The sequence below is a fragment of the Hermetia illucens genome, chromosome 5 (assembly GCF_905115235.1).
Source record: "Hermetia illucens chromosome 5, iHerIll2.2.curated.20191125, whole genome shotgun sequence".
Classification (NCBI taxonomy): domain Eukaryota; kingdom Metazoa; phylum Arthropoda; class Insecta; order Diptera; family Stratiomyidae; genus Hermetia; species Hermetia illucens.
The window spans coordinates 45,297,829-45,320,258 of NC_051853.1; the positions used below are offsets into that span (position 1 = coordinate 45,297,829).

At 41.5% G+C, this 22,430-nt stretch overlaps 1 protein-coding gene across 1 annotated transcript; it reads left to right on the top strand.

Moving 5' to 3' along the window:
* The first annotated feature begins 1,536 nt into the window (after positions 1-1,536).
* LOC119657499 (synaptic vesicle glycoprotein 2B-like) lies at positions 1,537-20,535 on the top strand. The gene is made up of 8 exons (XM_038064433.1): positions 1,537-1,662; positions 9,195-9,278; positions 9,334-9,658; positions 10,149-10,515; positions 15,501-15,815; positions 15,876-16,005; positions 17,261-17,417; positions 20,252-20,535. The coding sequence occupies exons 1-8, from the start codon at positions 1,596-1,598 to the stop codon at positions 20,496-20,498; spliced, it is 1,692 nt and encodes a 563-aa protein (XP_037920361.1). The 5' UTR covers positions 1,537-1,595; the 3' UTR covers positions 20,499-20,535.
* Positions 20,536-22,430: the final 1,895 nt, after the last annotated feature.

Below are 22,430 nucleotides of genomic sequence, written 5' to 3' on the forward strand. Positions count from 1 at the left end.
CTAATGGGTTTCAGTCTTGATCCGCACTGTCTTCGATATAAGATCCATGTCTCTGTAGTCTAGAACCTCCGCGTCATTGGCTGAAGTGTTTGCGACAATCGGGATGTAGTAATACATTGTCGCATGGTCGCACACACTTTGCGTTAAAACGCATCATCGCTGTGATGCGGGCCTTTGGATGTTGCCTTCAGCCCATCCTTAGGTTGGTCGCCCCTCGGTCCGGTTGGGCGGGAAGAGGGTCCGTGGGCTTTTTTAACTATATATTACGAGCTAAGTACTAATCGGACAAATCCACATCCAAATGTCTTTTTAAAGAAATACACAACACCTTTCATACCGGAAGCGCCCAGCTTCCGGATTCCCGGCTGGTTTTTTTAAGGCGGCTACGGTTTCCATTCCAAACAAGAAATATTTCAGCTTCAGCCGGCAGGCAGTTTCCCCTGGATATAATTCCTACCCATGACGTGTTTACGAATTAATAAAAGGGAGCGAACTACATCTGCTAACCACTTCGGTCACCCTGGTCCCAGAGCCGAGGCAGTGGCAGTATCTAACGGATTACCTCTGTCCTAGACAAAAGCGTGGTCGTCCTTTTTTTAAAAAAATAAACTAACAATTCTGTTTCGAAGGTCAAAAGCCCCAATAATTCCACTAAATGGAAAATAATTTATGAAATTTTATTTAGTCAATCCTAGATGTATAGTGTGTGCAGACGCATTTAGTGTTATAATTTCCGAAATATCATATGCTGTATAATTGCGATATTTTACTGTGCTAATTTATTCAGCAGAATTCAGATTCAAAATTCCCTCCTGAAATTATTATTGGAATGCTTCTAGATAAGCTCAATAGCAATAGAATCTGTCTGGAGATAAAGAACATAAATGCCATTTACCATATTTCTAGAGTATATATTCTAAATCATTTTTATATCTAAGACTAGCAAAATGACGTATTGACGTTAAACAGGGGTTGTTGGGAAGTAACATAAATCATCTTCCCAAATCCGCCTACATGAAGTATTTGCTTATCCGCTTCATTACGTCTGTCAAAATTTATATCTCTTGAAACAAAGATTTAGCTTTTTCTTACTATCTTAATAGTTAGAATGATGCATGAAAGATTATTTTGTAACCATAAATACGAGATTTTTGAAGTGATAATTCTCGTATACAAACTGCATTGTATTTAATGACATCAATTCTATGATGTAAATAGAAATTAAAACTCATTGTTTTATCCTTTATTACAACTGGAGGTTAGTGCACGCAGAAGAAAGTAAACGATTCATTCAGTTATTAAAAATTAGCCATTTTATCTCAATCAATTCAGTATGAACTATCTTTACAACTATTCTATCATATACCAATCCTTATAAATACACTTATTAATAGGCGGAAAATATTCATGGACTTCTGAATATTTTAGATTAGCCATTTCTGCCATTCAAAGTGGATGTTAGTCGGCACTGGCCCTAAGCCAAAAAATTTGCATTAATTCAACTCAAAGATAATATATAAATTAGTGAGAAATGGGTATCCCATTTAGTAAATTTGGGGGTTCCTACAATATATCCTGGAATATTAGTGCTTGCGATGACGTTAAGTCCGAGCGAAAATGAATCGCCCGAGTTGTGTGGACGCCCGAGCAGTGGTTCAATTGGTGATTACTTTTTTAATCTTAATCCTTTAAATCAGAATCCTTACAATATAAGTTAGTTAAATATAAAATATGTGCTCGCTAAAATAAGTACGTTCGTGAAATATACACGCACCTTCAAAAGCTATGAGGAGCGATATAAAAAGATTTTAGTTAAATATTTATTTAAAAGAAGGTTCAAGAGTGTGGCATTGTTGGTGACACCCAAAAGAACAGTCCTAAAAGAAACTTGGTTCGATGTGAAAATATTTGTATTTCTTCATAACTTACTGAAAGTTCAGTGGGCATATTGGGCATGTTGTCGAGTGATCCTTGTATGTTCAAAAACGCACAATATGCTGTTTCTTTGGTGTCTATTGTATCCCGTAATTCGCCAATCCATCAGCTGGTACAGGACAGTTTTGGTGGACGGTCCTGCCCGGTAAGCTTGTTGTTATGGATGTTGGGGAATACGGGTTAGAATATTAGTGCTAATACTGTTGTCCATGATCTTCTCGACTGTTTTGAGTACAAGCGATGCCGATGCCGAGTTATAGTGAAAGGAATTATTTTTGCTCACTTTTGAAATAAAGGCCAGTTATGTCTATCTCCATGGTCTTGGTATATATCCCAAGGTTATGCTGCACCTTACCATCCTTAGAAATGAGCCTAGCATAATTTCTGGGTCCCTCTGAAGTGGCGCTGAGAAATACTAGTTTCCAATTTATCTTCTTTTTCCTTCTGTCTATTTTTTTGGTGTAAGGCAAAATGTCCTTGTGTTGTACCGTGGACCTCGGAAAATATATTCTGAGAAGGAGATGTACCCTGTCCTCCTCATTCACGATAAATGTCCCATCTTCCTTGTTTAGAAAGACAAAAAATCGGTGCCCTATTTTTGGCTCTAGCTTTGCTAGATGCTTCTGTGCTTTGTCCAATCCCTTCACAGAATTCCTTGATGCTCTGTCGATTTGATTTTCTGATTGCATTACTATATGTCGTCAGTGTATTTTTGTATACCGGCCAGTCTCTCCTTCCAAGAGTTTTCGAATTTTTGGTCTCATTATAGCTGGCTTCCAGTTCCATCGAGGTACTTCCCTTGATAATGCTACAGTGTTAGGTGGACCGCTGGCCCTATATGCGTCAATGAAGACCTCAACAGTCTTCCACCACGGTTTCCGGCTCTAGGTCGCTTCTGATATCACCGCCCACTTCTAAATGAGCCAGGTTATTACTTAGGCGCCCTATATAGGAGTCCTGCTCCGTTTTTTGGAATTCCCCACTACTTCTACTTCAGAGTTGCCATCAATATCGACTCTGGTTGTTCCGTGATCCTACATAAAGTTCTCATCCGATTTCCGCCAATTCATAACTATGCGGTTCATCAGATTAGGTATTCCTTAGAGTTAAGTCTAGCACCTCTTGCCTGGTGCTAATCACGCATGTTCCCACATTATATATTTCCATTCTATGACTAAGGATTAATTCAAGAAATTACTTACCTCTTCGATTGGGGCGCTTGTTCATCAGATTTCATTATGGGTGTTGGGTTGTTGTTGGTTGGTATGACAGCTGACGTAAAGTGGTGGCGCCTTCCTCTCACAGAATTTTACCAGTCTAATGACATATTTCAGTAGTATTCGGCTATCGTTTCCTGAAAATTGGGCCGATACCATGACTGCTCACTGAGTTCTCCCTCTAGTTTCTAATGAAACTTGGACAACTACGAGCCAGAAAATCTGAAAATATATATTTCACTAGATTTAAGAATGATGCATGCTCTTGGGTTTTCGCAATAGGAATCCTAAATTACGTGCATATTTCCACCTTGCAGACCACAAATCTACCCAGATATGCCGAGGATTCTTGCGCCAACAATATTCCAATATTGTACTTGGATTGCTCTGCTATGCTCTCACAATTACTGCAGATGGAACTTTTGTTTAGTGGAGGTTTACTTGGGCAATCCTAGTGCTGGCCATTGATTCCATTAATGCTTGGACCTCTTCTCAAATGTCGAACTATCATCCTCTTCTTCCCTATATATCGCTGTCCGCCCAGCTTTTCCTTCTCCGCGATTTCTTCGGAGATCTCGGTGGACTTTGCACCCGGCGTGTCCTCAGAAGTATCTTTCCTCGATTTCTCCTTGTGTGCATGCATAGAAATGTTGCCAAACCTGTATTGATAAAGCAGCTATACCTTTTAATTGCCTCTACGGATTGGTCATCTACCCTGACCGTAAGGAGTTTGCCTTTGCTTTTCTCCTTTTCCTTGTATAGATTCTCCCCAACTGCGTGCGAAGCTCTTTATTCTGAGCGATTAAGAGGCCCAGAAGATTCTCCGCCTCCGTTGCTGTGGCTCTGGGAAAGTAGACTGTCACCCTATGTACCTCTGGTACTTCATCCAGCCCCGTGTCAACAGTTCTACTCCCTTCCACCCTGGCAATTTAGGGACTACGATCTTAAGTCATCCTGTCATATCCTCCGTCGCGCAGTCCACCAGTATAAAACTTGGTCGAAAGCGTATGTCACACATATGCACATCTCATCATGATTTGAGTATTTGCTCCCGAAATAATTTTGTAGGAATAACCAGTCAAATGCATCTTATTGCACTAGCATAAGTAACGGCGACCATCTTGGCTCCTACCGTCACCTCTGACCTACGCGGAATTTTCTCCCATGTTATTCATAAGTAACCTTGATCCTCCATAACAGATGTAGACTGCACCCACCTAAGAGCTGCCGACAATGGAACCTCCCCTGGCTAATTGGTTTGCTTTATATTCCTATCAGTAGCAGCCCAGGACAATGAAATTTCTAACGTGCCTCCCAGATTATTCAGCTAGGCCTTGCATTGACTTACTAGGTCATTGCAATTCTACTTTTGTTAGAGCCTCCTAGATAACTTAGCGTCAACAACGCGTCGGATAGGGACTCACCTCAAAGCTACGACTCTTGGCAATTGAAAAAGGACTATTATTAGTTTTTGGAATGTGCGCATGCATCTTGACAACCGTACCGAGGTTCCTCATATTGCTCGCTTTCTTCAACTCGAGCGGGGATCACGACGATATAAACTGGACATTCTGGCTCTAAGTGAAGTGAGATTGTGGGACCCTGGAGAGTACTCCTCTCCCCTTGTCACACTAATGGCTTGTGTGCATTTATACTCTGGAAAGCCGAGTGATAGCAGATGCGAATTTGGTGTCGGGTTGTTTCTGACGGCTACTCCAAGGCTCCCTCTTGAGCGGGGAGCCGGTTTCTGATAGACTTTAGACTGCAAGATTCAAGTCTAAGTTAAGGAACATCATAATCGTACAGTACTATGTACTATCGGAGATTTTCAACAGAGTGGAGAAATATGCTTTCTACGATTAATTATACGCAGTTCAGGAGAGGCTACTTAAAGCGACATTTTGATTGTGATGGGTGATCCGAATGTGATGAAGAAAGACGGTCTTGGCGACTGTAACGATTATGGTGGGAGATTCGTGGATGTCGGCAACTTTTACCGCCTCGTAATTTTTGACACATTGTTCGAACACAGAGCTGGCCATAAGATCAGTCACCGTACGAGCAATTAGATTGATCACTTCGCGATCAGCAGTAGATTTAGGAGTTGTCTCCTGGATGTGCATAACAAGAGAGACGCTGACGTCGGCCTCGAAGGGGATAATCATCTGATGGTTGTTTACATTCAATTGCGTGTTGCGTCCCCCAATTTTCGCAAGTTTGGAGAGCTACGACCCCCTAAGTTCAGCATCAACCGCTTATATGATCCACCTGTCGCTCGACAGTAGGAGGGCTATCTTACTGCTCGGACGGCAGATATACTGAGTACCTCGCCTGAGAATATCGTTGAACATGGGGCCGCCATGAAAAATGCTCTTTTCTCGGGTGCTACATAGGTTATTGACTACATCCCGAAGGGGTGGAAGTTGATCGATGAACAAAAGGGGTTGAAGGATCTATTGACCGCTGCGAGTGATGGTGGGCATAATGCACTGGAACTCCGATACCGAGCGAAATTCCGAGAAGTTCAGCGTGCTATGTGCTGTAACAAAAGGGAGTTTGCTATTGCTCTGGCCATGGAAGCGAAGATGCGCAGAACGCAATGATTTCAGAAGTGTATACATCATTATGAAATAGGTTCCATGTGGTCGCAAATCTTATGTTGACGTTGTCGGTGGACTCCTCATCCACGATGATGAAGAACTGAAGAGGTCACCACGGTTTTTTAACCGTATTACAACCGGTGAGCTTCCGCTTCTTGTGGATGAATTCAGAGTATTCCTCCAAACAGATAAAAATCATTTCGGCCATCAATGCATTCAAACGGAGTAAAGCCGCGGGAAGTTTAGATCTTCGCTGCACCTGCTCTCTATCGATTTCGAGAAACCTTTCGATAGTGTGAACAGGGAGTAACTGGAGTGCTCTACGCAGGTATCCGGTCTAGGCTTGCGTTAGTAAGGAACTCCAGACATCCCGCATTCCGCCGGGGTCCACTAATTCGACATCCCTAAAAGCTGTTTGGCGATCTAAGACTAACCTGAGGCAGGGTCTGCCAAGTATTCTTTTTCTACCATAGATATTGCTCATATAAACTTTTCGGGCTGGATCATCCTCACCCATACAGATCAGGGAAGCGAAATCTCGCGGCGCCTGTTCGATCTGTATGAAGGTAGACTGTACATTTCGGGTTGTTCATCACATAATGTCAATATCGTCAATGTAGGCCAGTAGCTGGGTGAACTTGAAGAGGATGGTGCCTTTTGCATTAACATCTGCATCAAGGATCACTTTTTCTAGGGCCAGGTTAAAGAGGACGCATGATAGAGGATTCCTTGTCTTAGACCGTTGTTGATGTTGAATGGTCTCGAGAGTGATTCTGCTGCTTTTATCTGGCCACGCACATTGGTCAGGGTCAGCCTAGTCAGTCTTATCATACCGAATTCTTTCATGATCGTGAACAGTTTTACCATGGCTATGCTATTATAGGGGGCCTTAAAATCGACAAAAAGATAGTGAAACTGATGTCCACATTCCAACAGTTTTTCCATCGCTTGCTGTAGAGAGAAAATCTGATCTGTTGCTGATTTACCTGGAGTGAAGCCTCCTTGGTATGGGCTAATGATGTTCTGTGCGTATGGCGGGACCTCCAGCTCGCCGATATTTTGGTTGTTGAGCAGTTCATCACAATACATAATCCATCGCTCGAATATGCCGGTTCTGTTGAAAATTAGATTTGCCCCTTTGTCTTCGCACGATGAGCATCGAGGTATATAAAGCTTCATCCTGCTGGCTTGTTTGTAAAACTTGCGCGCATGGTGCGGTTGCTCGAGAAGTACGAGTTCCAGGCTTCCTTTACCTGTCCGTGAAATCGCTTTTCCACTCGACGGTGTTCGTGATAGGCCTCTGCGCGTGCCCGCGTTCTCTGAGAGGGTAGCATTGCCCGGTATGCAGCATTCTTCCGTTCGTTTGGTAGCTGACATTTATCGTCGAACTAGCCATTCCGACTTTTCTTGCGGCTCCCGGAGCATTATACCAACGAGATAGTGATCCGAGTCTATATTGCCGATAATAGCAGCTGTCATTTTTTGGCTGACTAAGGAACCTACTCCGAGCACTTGGTTTACTGGATGGCCACTATAATATATGGCGTAGTGTCCAAAGTATCTCTTGCAATGCTGTTACATCTGCCTTATATTAGGACAGGGTATCGGCTAGCTGCTTGGCAGCTCCATCTCTGTACAGGGAGCGCACATTTCATGAAGAAATGCATAAATTGTTATTCCATTTTCGTTGCCGTATTCGTCGTTATGAAATCCATCCTATCCGAGGCTCCTTTCGCGGTTTCGTAGCTTCAGTGTTTCATGGAAGGTGGTCAGCTCTATCCAACCCCCAACCTGAAGGACCAGTTTATACAGTTTGCCCCGTTTCTAGGCGCGGGAGATCCGCCTTCATCCTTCTCCGTCTGCAGTTTTTCATTAAGAAAGAACTCCCAGCGATCACCACGTGGAGGTGGAGATAAGGTTCAGCTGGCGTTTTCTCGGTTTTGTGATCGGTCCATCATTTCACCCTGGGACTTATACTACCCTTCGGTCGAAGGGACAACATATTATGCCGGAAAATGTCACGTACTGCATGGAGGTAAAATCTTGGAGGATTTTGAGGTCCACAGGCGAGTTCGCGAAGGTTGCATCTTATCTCTTCTTATCTAATCTCGCGGTGTTTCTAGCAATTAAATTATCTGAAATAATTAAGATTTGCCTTTTCTATTGGCTAGTAATATTTATTAATCTTGCAAGCTACAAGTGTTGTTGTTGTTACAAGACAACGATGAAGGGAACCACTGAATATCGGTATTTGCAAGGTTAATAAATATTACTAGCTAGAAAAAGGGTTGGATCTTGTCACCGATGTTATTTCTTCTTGTTCTCGGTGACGTTCTTCATGTCGTTCTTCATCCGGCCATCCGGCTTTCTTATCGGGCCATGCACCTTGGTCAAAGGGCTTTGGATTTGGATAATGAGGCAAGCAGAGTTGGACTGAAGATACACACCAACAAGACCGAGGTTCTAAGTTTGATAGGTCGTCCCAGTTTTGCTACTTGCTTAATGGGCAGGGCATAGAAGCGTTGATCAATTTGTATATCTATGATGCGTGATTTCTTTTGATCATGGTGGCACCGAACTGGATGCTGCCCGGCGCATTAACAGCGCTAGGTTCGTTTTCGCTGCTTTGCCCTAAATCTGGAAATGTATTTATCTCAACACCAACATTAGGTGGAGACTGTTCTTTCTGTATTGCTATATGGAAGTAGTACATGGAAATTGACCCCCACTGCCACTCAAAACCTCCAAGCCTTCGTGAGCACCTGTCTGCGGCATCTCACTGGGGTCCGCTGGCCTTCTACTATTACAAACGAAGCACTTGGTTGACGCACATGCCTGACACGCGTGCGCGTTGGGAGCGTAAGGCAGAAATGACAGTGGATAGGCGACACATTAAGGACGGGCAATAATGGAATTGCACTGAATTCACTCTATTAAGATGGCTGACGGGTGGGGCCTCCCAGGGGCACTTGCCGCAGAAAAGTAGATTAAGAGTTCGAGCGTCTTGGGAAATCGTGGGGGAGCTAAAGCGTATTTCAGGTAACCGCGAAGGTAGATGTGGTTTCAGGGTTATACCCCACAAAGGGGTAAATGGCAACCGTATATATCATATGTGTCCTTGAGGCAGTTACCGAGTGTTGTTTACTCCATTATATACATATATGTATTTCCAAATACCAATTGAGTGTGCGTTATACTTACGAAAAAGTCGCCTAGCTTAGACCAACGCTGACCCAAGCAAATTTCTGTTTAAGGATTAAACGGGTCTTACATGCGTCCTTTAATACTGCATTCAAGTTTTGGTGTTGGTTTTATGATGTATTTGCGTTGATTATCGTACAAAGTATTTATATTGCTTCCTAAAAACTAAAATTAAAACGAACCTCAATGCTTGCAACATCCCAAAGAAGATTTTAGATTCTAATAATTTTTTTCTAATTAGCTTTTAAGCCCATTGACCTTGACTCCAAAAACAAGATTCAATCTGATGATTTCGTATCAATTGAGACCGCTTTAGCAGCAACAGGTAAGTAATTTGTAACCTCCTTTCATTCATTATTTCAAATAAAATCTGTTGACAGGTTTCGGGATTTACAATTACTATCTCATCGTCATCGTGGGAGTAATCTCCGGTGGATTACTTGTAGAATTATTTGCCATTGGAATGTATCTTCCAGTAACTGACTGTGATATTAAATTAAGTGCTCAAGAAAAAGGAATAGTTACAGCCGCACAATTAGCTGGTGTTTTGAGCAGCTGCTACTTTTGGGGATTTATGGGGGATATCAAGGGTCGACGAAAGACAATGGTTCCAGCAGTCATGATTGCTTTTTTGACGGATGTTGTAACGAGTTTCTTAAGTGATTTTTGGAGCATAGCTGCATTTCGTTATTTAAATGGGTTCTTGTAAGTATCTTCACCTCGAATGGTGTATAATTTGGACTGTGCGATAGCCGAGTTGTTTGAACTTAAACCTCTCTATCTTGTTGCGCTTAGTTCGATAAATGTTTCGTCATCAATGTTGGTGTTAGTCCTTGTGCTTGTCCTACTATCACTTGCATACCATTGAATGTAATGATTATTAAGCACAGTCTTAATGCCTTATCATCCAAAAAAGAGTGAACAGGAGATCTATATCTATGCAGTCATTCAAATTTTCATCCAACAACTCATTCCACGGAACAGTATATGTTTACATCTTTTATCTTCCTGGTTGAAATAGGAAGTGATTTTATAGCCAGTGTTCTAAGGTTGATAAAAAATATTTCTTTTATTGTTCATTTTTGACAAAAAAATGTTTTCCTCCTTATTCAACAAGTACCGTATGTCGGGAACCAATTGTTCCTTTTTTTGGTGTTTAGATTCCGACTAAACTTCTTTTTTTTTGTCTTTTTAGTATCGCAGTAACCTGTACAATTCCGTTTACATATTTGGGAGAATTTCATACAAAAGAATTGAGATCTAAAGCGATTATGTATGCAAATGTGGTTTATTCGCTATCTATCGCCGTCGTTATTTTCGTGGCATGGCTGGTAATAAATCAGGAGTGGAAACTTAACATACCATTCCTCGGTATTGTGTTTAAGCCTTGGAGACTGCACCTCATTGTCAACTTTCTCTTGGTGTTTATGTGTGGCATTATATTAGCATTCATGCCTGAAAGTCCAAAATTCACTTTGCTAGAGGGTAAACAAGAAGAAACGATTGAAGTCCTACGGAATATTTTCAGGAGAAATCATAGGAATGCCCAGAATGAATATCCGGTAAGTATTTTATATTTCATGTAAAGGGTAGTAGAAATGAGACAGGTGTCGCCCTCAGAAAGTACCCGACATTAAACCGAAGGTCTAGGTCACAAAATACACCCAAACCCAATACCTACTAACATTAAATCAATAATAATATATTCCGAAATCTTTGAAATTCACTGGAAAATCCGACATATCTCCATGTTGTATTTGATGATAAGGCATAGGGATCTGAAGGCACAGGTTGTATGGCCCAGGGCCTTGGTGATACGCGTTACGTGGGGCCGACTGGAGTTCGGCTTCTTTAACGGTTGGAATAGGAGTTTTGTTGATTTTGATGGACAGGGTAGATATGCCCTTCCATATTTTTGGCGACAAGTGGGTGTTTCCGTGGAATAGGAGTAGGGATTCACGGCGACAAGTGGGTGTTTCCCATTAGGAGAAGTATTCGTAAAGGTCGTCTAAATAAGAATTCAGGTGTTTGTATTGGGATGGGGTTTGGATATAATGGTGGTTTAGAGTGGTCGGCGGTGAACAAGGAAGAGAGGGTGGCAGAAAGGACTGGTCCTTATAGGATGTCAGCAATCCATGAATAACATCTGGGCAGGTTTTTAGGAACTTGGGATTTCCACCTATCTAGGAATATAAGAATTAACTTTTAGAGGTGCCGATGGACGTTCAGGTCCTGGAAAGTTTAGAGGCTGCTCCATACTGCCGAACAGAGTCAGGCGATTGTCGGGGTTTTTCGGTTTAGACTGAGAAGAACGCCCGATTTCAGACTGAGGAAGATAGGTATGTAGCTTTCGGGATTGAGAGGGTTTTGGTTTTTCTTGGGAATCCGCACAATGTGAACATTCTTCAGTCGGTGGGAAAGTGGGCCTTATATAGTAGTTGATGTTTGAGGATAGGAAGATCGAAATGCTTGAGGCACATTTTTTGAGATGTTTGGCAGGATTTCAGGGTCAGAAGCTGGTTGGTAGAAGGGGCTCGTGCTCACTTATCGCAGTAGAAAGGATGGGAAGGAGGGGAATTTGGAAGTGAACTTGTTTACAAAACGCTGGTTGTGAAGATGGAGGGTACATCGGCGTGTTTGGATGAAGTGGTCTGCGAAGGTGTTCTGTTTTTCGGACGGGCGATGTTTTGGGGGAAGGTACAATGTAGCGAAGTTTTCCTAAGGGAAAATTTTTTTCTGAAATCCTTGTATGTCGCAGGATTTAATTCAGTGTTGATGAGGCGGTTGTGGATTCTCGCGAATTGACCTGCTTTAGGAACCGATTTCATCTACGAGGTGTGAGGTGTGATCGCGTAGAATATCTGTTTCTAAATAGTCTCTGCCGGAAAGTTTTTTTATATTTGATATCCTTTAAGATATCGCTGAGAAGGGAGACCAAATTGGTCAATGGTATCTTTGGAGACATAGCTGTTGGAGGGGAGTAAGAGACGTTAAAATTTGGATTTAAGAGCTCCATTTGGACGGGATAATGGACGTGTAGAAGAATTGAATTTTACAGATCGCTAGTGTCGGGGGACAGTAGGTGGATGCTACGAAGACCGTGGAACACGGGGTTTAGAAGGAGATGCGGGTGAAAGTGATAGGAGGTTGGACAAATTGTGAGAACCGTAATTTCTCGTGCGACTACAATTGTTGCAGCCTTGAGGGTTGGGTTGAGGTTGGTCCGTCCGGCAAAGGACGGAATCGTGAAAATTGGGGTTATATCTCTAGTTCAACCTGGTTTCCCACACGGGAACTATGTTGGGTTTATATTCGCCCAGGAATAGCCCAAACTTGTGCCTGCGAGCACGGGCGATAATGGAGTTGATGTTTAACTCGATTGTCCTAACGTCCATTGTTGGAAGTCAGGATAACATCGCGTTAAACATCTGAAGAAATTACTGGAAGTTCCTGCGAACTTGAGGAAATCAGGATTCTAGACTGTGGCAGGAGTTGCCGGATGGGCGCGGGGTGCGGAACTGGTTCGAAGGCATCTGCAAAGAATACAAATGGTCGGGTGAAGGCCGGGTTTGTTACCGGCCTGTCAGTGGTTCGCCGGAATTGAGAGGGAGGGGGATGGGAGGGTGATGCACGTTTCTGTGTGTTTCTCTTTACCCCAAGCTGAAGATCGAACAGCCGTAGTACTTAGCGGGGTGGTAGTTCTTGTAGGCATCTTTGGGCACTCGACTAATCCATGTGGCTGGTCACATTAGACTGAGCGGCAGGTTAAGTGGCAGTCTGTTCCCGTGGTTCTCATTCGCTGGCAGTCTCCGCATTGCAGCACTTGATTATTTTTAATCTGCCCGAAACGGACGATGTTCGACTGTATCGGTTTTATCCAGCTGATCTGATCATCAGTAAATGAGGGGTCGAATGTGACTAGCCAAAGCGCGAGGTTTGCATTCTCATTTTCCGCCCACATCACGGTTTAGCACTCGTGGCGCTCGAGACGTTTCTTGAGCCTTTAGCTCATCTACGATCTTCTGAGGGGAGAAACTTGTACCGAAACCTCGGAGGATGAAGTTAGTAACTGGTATGTGTTTCCGTTTCAATCAAGTAACGGTTGGGTAGAGCGTGAACGATTTTGGACGTTTGGACACTGCCCAGAAAGTTTCATTGTTTTCTAGTACAGCGAGTGAATATATTTTTCCACTTACCTCCTTTTGCTTTGCTGTAGCGGTGGTGGCTATTGGAAGTCTTCCTCCTACGAAAGTTCCACACTGTCAATCGCTGCTGCGGGTGCCGCGACTGACTGTTGCTCGGTTTCGTCGAGCGCCCGTTTGATAGTCGCTTCGAGCGGAATCACGGCCTTCTGAAGCCCTCGGGTGGGATTCTTCTGCTATTTATTTTTCGCAAGTGCTTCCTCAATTTTTTTGGGTGGGCGACTATTTTGTTTTTTTTTTTTTTTTGGTGTGCAACTGCTTCCTGTATCTCGGATGCAGCGGTCGATGCGCCTTTTACCCTCTCATCGTAGTCGCAAGTCGTTTCGGGGTGACTCTTCGAAGACAAGTGGGTTTCGGACGTGGTAGTATTTTCAAAGTCATCAACATTATGCACATTCGACAGGCATTTTGAATGTTGTAGTCCATTCAAAACAGGTACGAATTGAGGTGGGAGTATCATCTCGATCGAAACTGAGCGAGCGTAGTTTACCAAATACTGGGAATAAGGTTTTCTCATAGCTCATTTTCTGAACGCGTTTTTGATAATTGCATTCGCGACATCTTTTAAACAATCCTGTACCAAGCCGTTTTCGTCCTAAACTGCTGAACAGAATACACACTGCGCGGTTACTCATGGTGAAACGGCGTGAGAAGCATCGTCCTAAAGATACCTTTCGGCCGTATACCACACAAATTCATCTGGGATGCTTTCCGTTAAAAACTAGTGCCAAAAGAACTGGTGCATTAGGTTAAATTGTTCTACTGCGATCTCACGAGTACAATTACGTGGCAAGTATATTTCTTTATCGGTGTTCATCAAGGAAGTGTGCTTTTATTACTCCTATTGGTTTTTGTCATGGATACTGTTGCGTGGAATATTCATTATCCGGCACTCTATACATTTCGCTACTCAGATGATGTTTTCTTAGCGTCTTGCAATAAAGATGATCTTCAGCAACTTGTTCAGAAGTGGAATGGTCGCCCCATTCAGCACGGTCGAATTCGATGGGAAGCGTCCAAAAAATCGACCGAAATAACGATTGCCTTATAAGCTGGGTTGCGATTTGAGAGCCTCGACTCCACTCTGATCAAGCCTACGACTGAGGAAAATGTCGCAATTGATCGAAATAAGCTGACCTCGCTACTGAACCGAACAAAAGCCAAAGAAGAATTGGCTTTAGGACCTCTTCATATGCAGCTGACCAATGCCAATACCATGTCTTTAGACTGAATGGTCCTATTCTGACAGGTCTTAATGTCAGGCGTTTGCGTGTAAGTTAAATTAGAAGAGCAAATGGGAGCTACAAAATTTGCTACAGATGCTACAGGTTTGTAAGATCCTTAGCTGGAAGTTTCATGCACCTGGTTCTTACATCTTATTAGATACCATATAGGCATGGAAATCTATAAAACACCATCTCCAGGGTCTACGCACTCTGAGAGTGTTAGATTTTTAACCACTAAAATCTAAAGTGTGGTCCTTCAAAATTCATTTTTAACGTTAATATAATTGCATGCAATGAAGAGGCATGTGGGTATGATGAGGATAATACCAAGGAGTTTTGGATGATTGATGGGAGTAGGTTAAGGCTAGGGTTATATGTCTACAATATATACTTGTTCTTTTCACCAAGATATTCGATGATCAGAGCGCACATGTTGGAGATATTATTTCTGGTAGACAAAATTGAGCCGTCATCAACCTGGCTGATTTGAAATCCTTCAAGTTCGGTAGAGAGCTGTGATAAATACAAATTGATAAGAGCCGGCGGTAACATTCTTCACATCTCAGGTGGTACCCTTTTCAATTCTACGAAATTTGGGCAGATTGCTGTCGTTATGACATCTTAAGCTATCGTGGTACTGTACATTCTTCACAAGCCTCGTTAATGATTGATAAGTTGAATATGGGTCACGAATATTGGGTGGAGTAGTGCTTGCGGCTCATTGGCAACAGGTATTAATAAGGTCATTGGGCGGCAAGATTAGACTAGTATTGCGTTCTTCTTTGGTTTTAGGGTGATCATTAGATATTCTAAACGGTGTCGTGAGCATCACCACTGGGATTCCATTAGACAATAAGGCATTTTCCCTTTATCATTTACAATATTCAAGTCAATACCTTTTTACATCCTTTTGCCCAAAGTTTGATGTCGCGGAAAAGGACAATTAAACAGAATTTTTTATAAAAGTTAAATATTTCTCTTAAACGATCTATGCATAACTGCCCCACATCGTACATTCATGGTCCTTCTTTGATTGTTTGATTTTGTAATGAAGCTATAATTAGAAACTTCCTTTTTTGATATTGAATGGAAATTAAAACCCTCCTCCTTTCATTACAGTTTACTCGAATTCAGCAAGAGAAAAGTTCCCATCAATGGAACTTGGTTACAAGCGAAACGTGTTCATTTCTCGGTATCGCAAGGCAAATTTGGAATCAAACGGTGCCCTTGCTGAAGCCACCTTTCCTTCAACGTACTGCTTTCTTAAGTCTCATCTTATTTATATTCTTTTTTACAATGCGTGGCATGTACCCGTGGTACACCTTTATCGTAAATAACGTGGCTGAATATCAAAATTTATACCCAAACCGTACAACAATGTGCAATATGTTGGCAACTATGGCCGAATATAAAAGTTTTGTCATGGAAAATAAGGTAATATCTGTTGTCATAGAAAGGAATGAATTCAAAGGATAATGCTTTTGCATATTACAGGAGGAAGAATGCAAAGAAACGTTGGCAACCTCAACATATATATACAATCTTATCCTGGAAGCACTATTCCTGTCCATATCAATAACATTATCTGTATTGGTTAGATATACAGATAAACTTTATATTCTATGTAAGTAATCGAGAGTATCTCTATGAAAATAATTAATGTTTTTCTGATGTAAGTTCTTAAAAATAACAAACGAAAATAGCCAGCAGAGCCAATTTATCAGACGATGCTTCACGTTTTCCCTGGGAAACGGTTCGCAGACGCTTCTTCTTATACCTTCGCTTAAATCCGCCATAAGCAGACTGCATTGCTCAAGTGGCATAATGTATTCTTAGTTTATTAACGGATTTCTACTTACCCTAGTTTTTTTACTGAAAGATTTATTTATGGTAAAACGCTCTTTCTGTCACTGGCCACTGGGAAGGTTATACTGCATCCTATAGTTCCTTTGGAGGTTGAAGGAGACACATTAGTCTATGGAATATGCTAGTGTGCTTTCCCATTGGTTCTAAGTACGTTTTCCTTCGACCGATAGCTTCGGCTCCCGCTCCCTCTGCTCTGAGGGACCCTGTTAATCCAACGTGTTTCGAACTTCTTATCGAAATGAAACCTGGTTGTAATGTTATCTCTTGGTATCAGTAATTCGAGGTACCGCTTAAAAAGAATATCAATCTCTTATTCTGAAGATTGCCCTCCTTATCTGCATTTGTATATGCAGGTGGAGAGGAGTTAATCCTAGAAGGATGCATGGATGCCGTTGTCCTCATTGCCCCGTGGATACACACGCAAGCCAGTCTTTAGAGTATGTGTAACTCCCTCACTGTTGTGCTGAGTTGAGTTCTTTCTGCCCAGATTATCTACGCAAAGGTAATCATAGGGTTAACTATTGCAGTGTATATCCAAATGAGTATCTTCAAGGTGCAACATATTTTTTTCCTGCTGCAAGTGTGTTCCAACATGCGTCTTCCTTAGTAATTTTTGGTTCAGCGTAGTTCCCAAGGCTTTACGGTTTCTTACCAGGGCAGAGGCAAATCGTCAGACGCTGCCTCAACGTTCTGTTGAATTGAAAAGCTTTGTTCAATTCTATCTGTACTTTCTAATCAGGTTCTACGATAAACGGAGAAAATCTATTGTATATGTGAGTGATAAATTAACTGTTGCATGTATGAATATCATCGTTCAAGTGATAATGATTGCAGATATAATCAAAGGACGCTTGGACAACGAAATCATCGGAGTTAAACCACATTGCGAAGCGAGCTAGTGAATACTTTCCCGCATAATATTGTAAAAATTCCAAATTCCATTCCAAATTTGCCCAAATTCCAAAACGTTTTCCCGTAAATTAGAATTAAATCTTAATCTTGTATAATTTCAGTTATTAATTTAATTATCACTGGGATTTGCGGGGTTCTATCTGCCTATGTTATGGATCCTCAGGCTGCCGTTTTTCTGTTTAGCATGCTACAGTCAGGAGCCACTAGTGTCGGGATATTCAATGTTGTCACGGTTGAACTATTTCCAACAAGCTTAAGGTATTTTAAATCATTAAACTTAGAATTAAAAGCATGTGTGAATGGAGGTATGATATAAAATACAATATATAATAGTAACTAAATTTAGAGAAAAATAAAAATAACACTCTGTACTGAACTATTACGGATTAGGGTGGTCAAACAACCATCCTGAGTGACCAAAGACCTAGACCTAGAGGGGAGAGCTATCCCAACATTTAAAATAAATTGGCTAAATGACCGTGGAGCTCCATCAAAGCGCTTGGTGGACACGTTCTTGCACGCCTCTGCGCTAGCCAGGCTCAGGAATGTGGGGGGTCCTTTGAGTGCTTCGATCCCTCACGTGCCACTTTTAGAAAATTAACCCATCTATACTGATGCGTGGGTTCGCATCGGTACTAAAAATAACCCAACGAACAAGAGAATTCACGACTGCCTATCGTAGAGATAAACTATTATAGAACGCGAGCTAAACATGGAAAATAAAAAAAACCGCTCGACCACGCGCGTGAAGCAGTAAGTATCCGGACCCGAGTGCTGCGATCGAGGGGGGGGGGGGGGGGATCCACGCCGGATCACAGCCTCAATCATTGTTTTTTCTGCCTCAGATTTTCAATGAGGCGCGGCCCCTGAGATTACTTCCCTTCCTTGATATCCACCGGCCATTATTTGATGGTAGCGTACGAGTTTGCTGGGTCAAGGTGGGGAAGAGAAGAATGAATTCCTCAAATTGCATAAATTATCTCAAATGCATGGTATATGTAATCAAGCGCCAATTAAAAAAAGGGCATCCGATAAAGAATATAGCTAATAAATAAATAACAAAATTTCAAAGAATAAATGAGTTTAAATAACAAATTTAAAAAGCTAACTTAAAAGAGTAAAATAACTAATAATATCAAAATGATAATTTAAAAAGGAATAAAAAATAACAAAACTGAATTAAAATAAGAAAATAAAAAAAGAAAATCTTAAATACGAATAATAAATAATAAAATTAAAATAAAAGAAAAATACGGTTCCACGCAAAGCTTTGCGTCTTGAAATGCATGTTTATTGCTATGGATAAAAATGGAAATTAATTAAAGTAAAAATTTATAATATCTTGAAATTCTGTTCATGCACGTGGTACTCGCGGGCAGCTCGATTACCGGACCGAGCGATAAGATTCTCAAATTATTGAGGGAGCAGGGAATCAGTTAAATATTAAATACATTAAATATAACCGGCCAATAATGCAGTCCAGCCAACACTCCTTCACGAATAGTATTTCTTTGGAATCGTACATCAATTCACAAAAATCGAAAAAAACAACAAAAACACTTGAAGTCGAAACCAGCACTACGCTGAACGCAAAACTCCTCCCAAACTATGAGTAATTTCCCCAAGTGTCTACTCCCAATGTCGCACAATTTCTAGCGAAACTGATGCAGAAAAGAAACTCAACACTGGTTTCTTTTTAGCGATTACGGAGGCCTAAGTCCGCATCCATGTAAAGTCGGGCCGGACTAAATGGAGAGCAACTTGCTCCCACTCTTTATGGTCCACGGACTCCTCGTTTTGGGTTAACAACCAAGGTTCAAAAATGAAAAGAGGGACGAAGAGGGCTACAGTTTCTTGCCAGAAAGAGAAGTCTGTGGACCATAAAGAGTGGGAGCAAGTTGCTCTCCATTTGGTCCGATCCGACATTAAATGGATGCGGACTTAGGACTCCTTAATCCCTAGAAAGAAATTGTCTAGCTCTGGCCAAGTTTTGGCCCGAACTATGGGCGGACTTACGCTGAATATAATTCGCACCTGCGAGCCGCTTTGGTCACGCTGCTCCCAGGGCAGAGGTGAGGCAGCGTCTGAAGATTTTCCTCTGCTCTGGTAAGAAACCGTAGCTGTCGTCGTCCCTCTTTTCACTGTAAATCGACTTTTTTGCGATTCAAATTTCCTTGATTGAATAAGAAAAAATCACGTAAGCAATCCCCCCATTGATGTGAATTCGTTGCGAAAAACTCACGTTCTCCTTTCTATTGTAACACTCCTAGAAATCCGAGAGGCTCAAATTCACAAAGGATGATGACCTAACTGCTCTTTAGCGATCCGAAATAATGCTTTTACAGCAATTTAGCGGGTTGATCCGTCCGGACAATGCTCAACGAATCACCTTTTCGTGAAGTTATCTAAAAGAAATACGAGATATTTACAAAATAGAAACAAAAAAAAAATGCACCCGAAATGACAACCACACAAAAAAATCTCGCGATTTACCGCGGTTCAAAATCCTTCTTCTAAGTTTGTCACACAAAGAGCAGAACTGTCAACTCGCTTTCAACACGTCCTAAATCTCAACCAAAAATGATCTCCTTCGCTCATCAGCCGTCTCTCGATCAGCCGGTCCCGTTAAATTTGACCTTGAAATTCTCGAATTCATGTTGCGAGCAAAATGCGCAGCCGCGTTGACGAATACGGCAGATCATTCCCCTCTGTCACGATTAATTCGCCCGAATGAATTCAATAATGTGGAATATGCAGCGAAATTTAAAGTAATTCCCCACTATGGAATGCATTATTTGATCAAATTAATTCCGAAAAAGACGACCAAAATCTCGCTCCCGTCACAAAGCCGCGGCCACTACTTCATTTTTTTATTAAAAAAAACAAAAAAAAAAAATTCAAAGTGCAAGAGAACAATTTTATATTTTTTATTTTTTGTGGAATAAATCGTTAATCCAGTCAATTTGCTTCTTTAAAATAAAATATTTTTTAGAGAAAAAATTCACAAAATACCTTCATTCACCAATGCCTTAAGTTGGAAATTGTTTGCAAAAAAACTCGCGACTTATTAAGCACAATCTTTTTTATTCAAGGGCAACGGCAGGATGTATGGTATTTATTATAGGTTGTTTGGGAGGTATCATTGGTGCAAACGTGGTAGCAGTTTTATTGGAAACGGCCTGCGAAATCGCGTTCGTTCTTTCAGGAGGATGCGTTTTATTGGCAGCAATACTATCTTTGGGATTGATTCCAATGGTAAGACGAATTTTAAAACAAGAAGAATCCATCGAAGAAAAGAATGTTAAAAAAGTCAAAGTGGCAACCACCAGCAATAACTAGTTTTTATTTTTGAATTGTTACATTTAGGATTATAAATATATCACATTTGTTAGTAGACACGTGCACTTTATTAAAATATAATTTATATATGCCCCCGGACTTGTTAGCACTGATGAAGGGAACAAGTGGTTCCCGAAATATCGGTATTTGCAAGAATAAATATCTACAAAAATGAAAAAGAAACAAAAGTTTTTTATTATTTCAGACAATTAATTGTTGGAAACACCGCATAGGGGATGATGGCAAATGAAAGTGTGATAGAATTTTCTTTACTATGTAAGGGTAATGAAAACTTGATAAAAGTCTATATAATATATTTAATTGATATCTGGTGAATACTGAATTCTCATTCTTTAACTGATATGGATTATATGGTTGCCACCTACGTGCTATCGCTGTCGATTATTTGACTCCAAAAATCAGTCACCCATAATCACAGAAGCCTCTTCTGGGTAGAATGCAAGTTCGTGACGGCGGGACGCGTCTTAGTACTCGTCTGCGTTTTTTGGCCATCGGCCAAGTGTCCTAAAGCATTGCTGATGAAAATCGTAATGCCACTCTATCTTAATACAATTATGTCTTCTCTTGAGATGAGAAATATCTTTGCGATTGAATCTTCAGCAATGGATAATCTACAATCTACTTTCCGACAGCATATTTTCGGTTTTGGACTTCACAGTTGTCCTGTCTTGCGCAAGAGTTGACTGCCTTTACTTTGTGGCAGACCACGACGAAACTGGCTCATCAACTAAATGTGAGTTGCGACCGATGTCATCTTGAGGACTACTCTACCTTCCCTGCCGCACAGATGATTATCATTGGTGTGGGGGAGGAGCAAATTTTCCTCGACGATTTCAATCCCCATGCACTCGGTGACTAAAAATTCTGCTATGCTATCTACATAGTATGCTAGTCCCAAGCCCAGGTAAAGAAGGAGGGTTTGAGGAAACTTACTTTGTACTAACCTCAGTAAAACAAAAATAAATATGCCGGTACAAAGGCGGAGCATCAGTCTTTCTTTCAGGCGTAATCTCTCCATGTGACCTGGAGCGACATTAGACCAAAAGATGAATCCGAAAGCGAGCAAAGGTCTAATTAGCTGCTTGTTGAAATGGATGATGGGGTGAAGTGACCTAAGGACAACAATTACACGATTTAATGCCTTGTTGATTCGTATTCAACAACAGGACAGGTTGGATGTCATTGTAACACCCAGTTTAACAGTTTGTTTAACGGTGGGGATGGGAGTTGAGTTGATGGTTGCTATCGGAGGCGGGAAATAAAGGATGTTTTTCAGCTTGTAGACGAGTCCGTATTAGCATACGGAGGCGAAAGCTTTACTAATATTAAAGAGAGGCTGACCCTTCCACTGATGATGGACGTTATGAATTTGTAGAGGGTTGGTAAGCAAGCGTTTTATTATTTTTAACTATTATTTATCTCTGATTATAGTTAGATTATAGTTTCCTTCCTTTCTCCCCTCCTTACCCCCGTAAAACTTTTATAAGATAGGAACATCCTCCACCGTAATGCCCTGAGGACGTTAAGGAAGAGAGGAAACCTCAGAGAGGGCTCCTCGCTGAACATCTGAGTCAGGAGGAACAATGATCGAGGATGTAATCTGCCCTGAATCCTCCCTTTCGCTCGCGGAACTCGGGTTCTCAGCTCCATGTGCGCAGTCAAGCAGTCTTTTTTTTTTCAGGTTTAGCTCACTCACTCTTGAGTATTTTTTAGGATCTGTTGCGGACCCACGCACTGGCAATGGCATGTAGTTTTCATTGGAAAATGAAGCAAAATAAAGCAAAGGAAAAGTCGCCTTGTGTAGCCTGCTGTCTATGGATATCTCTGGTGTACAAGCCCAAAAGTTATATCGACTTAGATTCAGATGTGGAGCAACCTGACTTTGATTTTCACCAAATTCAATAAGTGCTG

Excerpts from the sequence above, each read along its gene's own strand:
- LOC119657499 (XM_038064433.1), top strand. The coding sequence starts at position 1,596 with ATGACGTTAAGTCCGAGCGAAAATGAATCGCCCGAGTTGTGTGGACGC. Across the intron at positions 10,516-15,500 it reads ATGCCCAGAATGAATATCCG|TTTACTCGAATTCAGCAAGA; the intron begins GTAAGTATTTTA and ends CTTTCATTACAG. Across the intron at positions 15,816-15,875 it reads GTTTTGTCATGGAAAATAAG|GAGGAAGAATGCAAAGAAAC; the intron begins GTAATATCTGTT and ends TGCATATTACAG.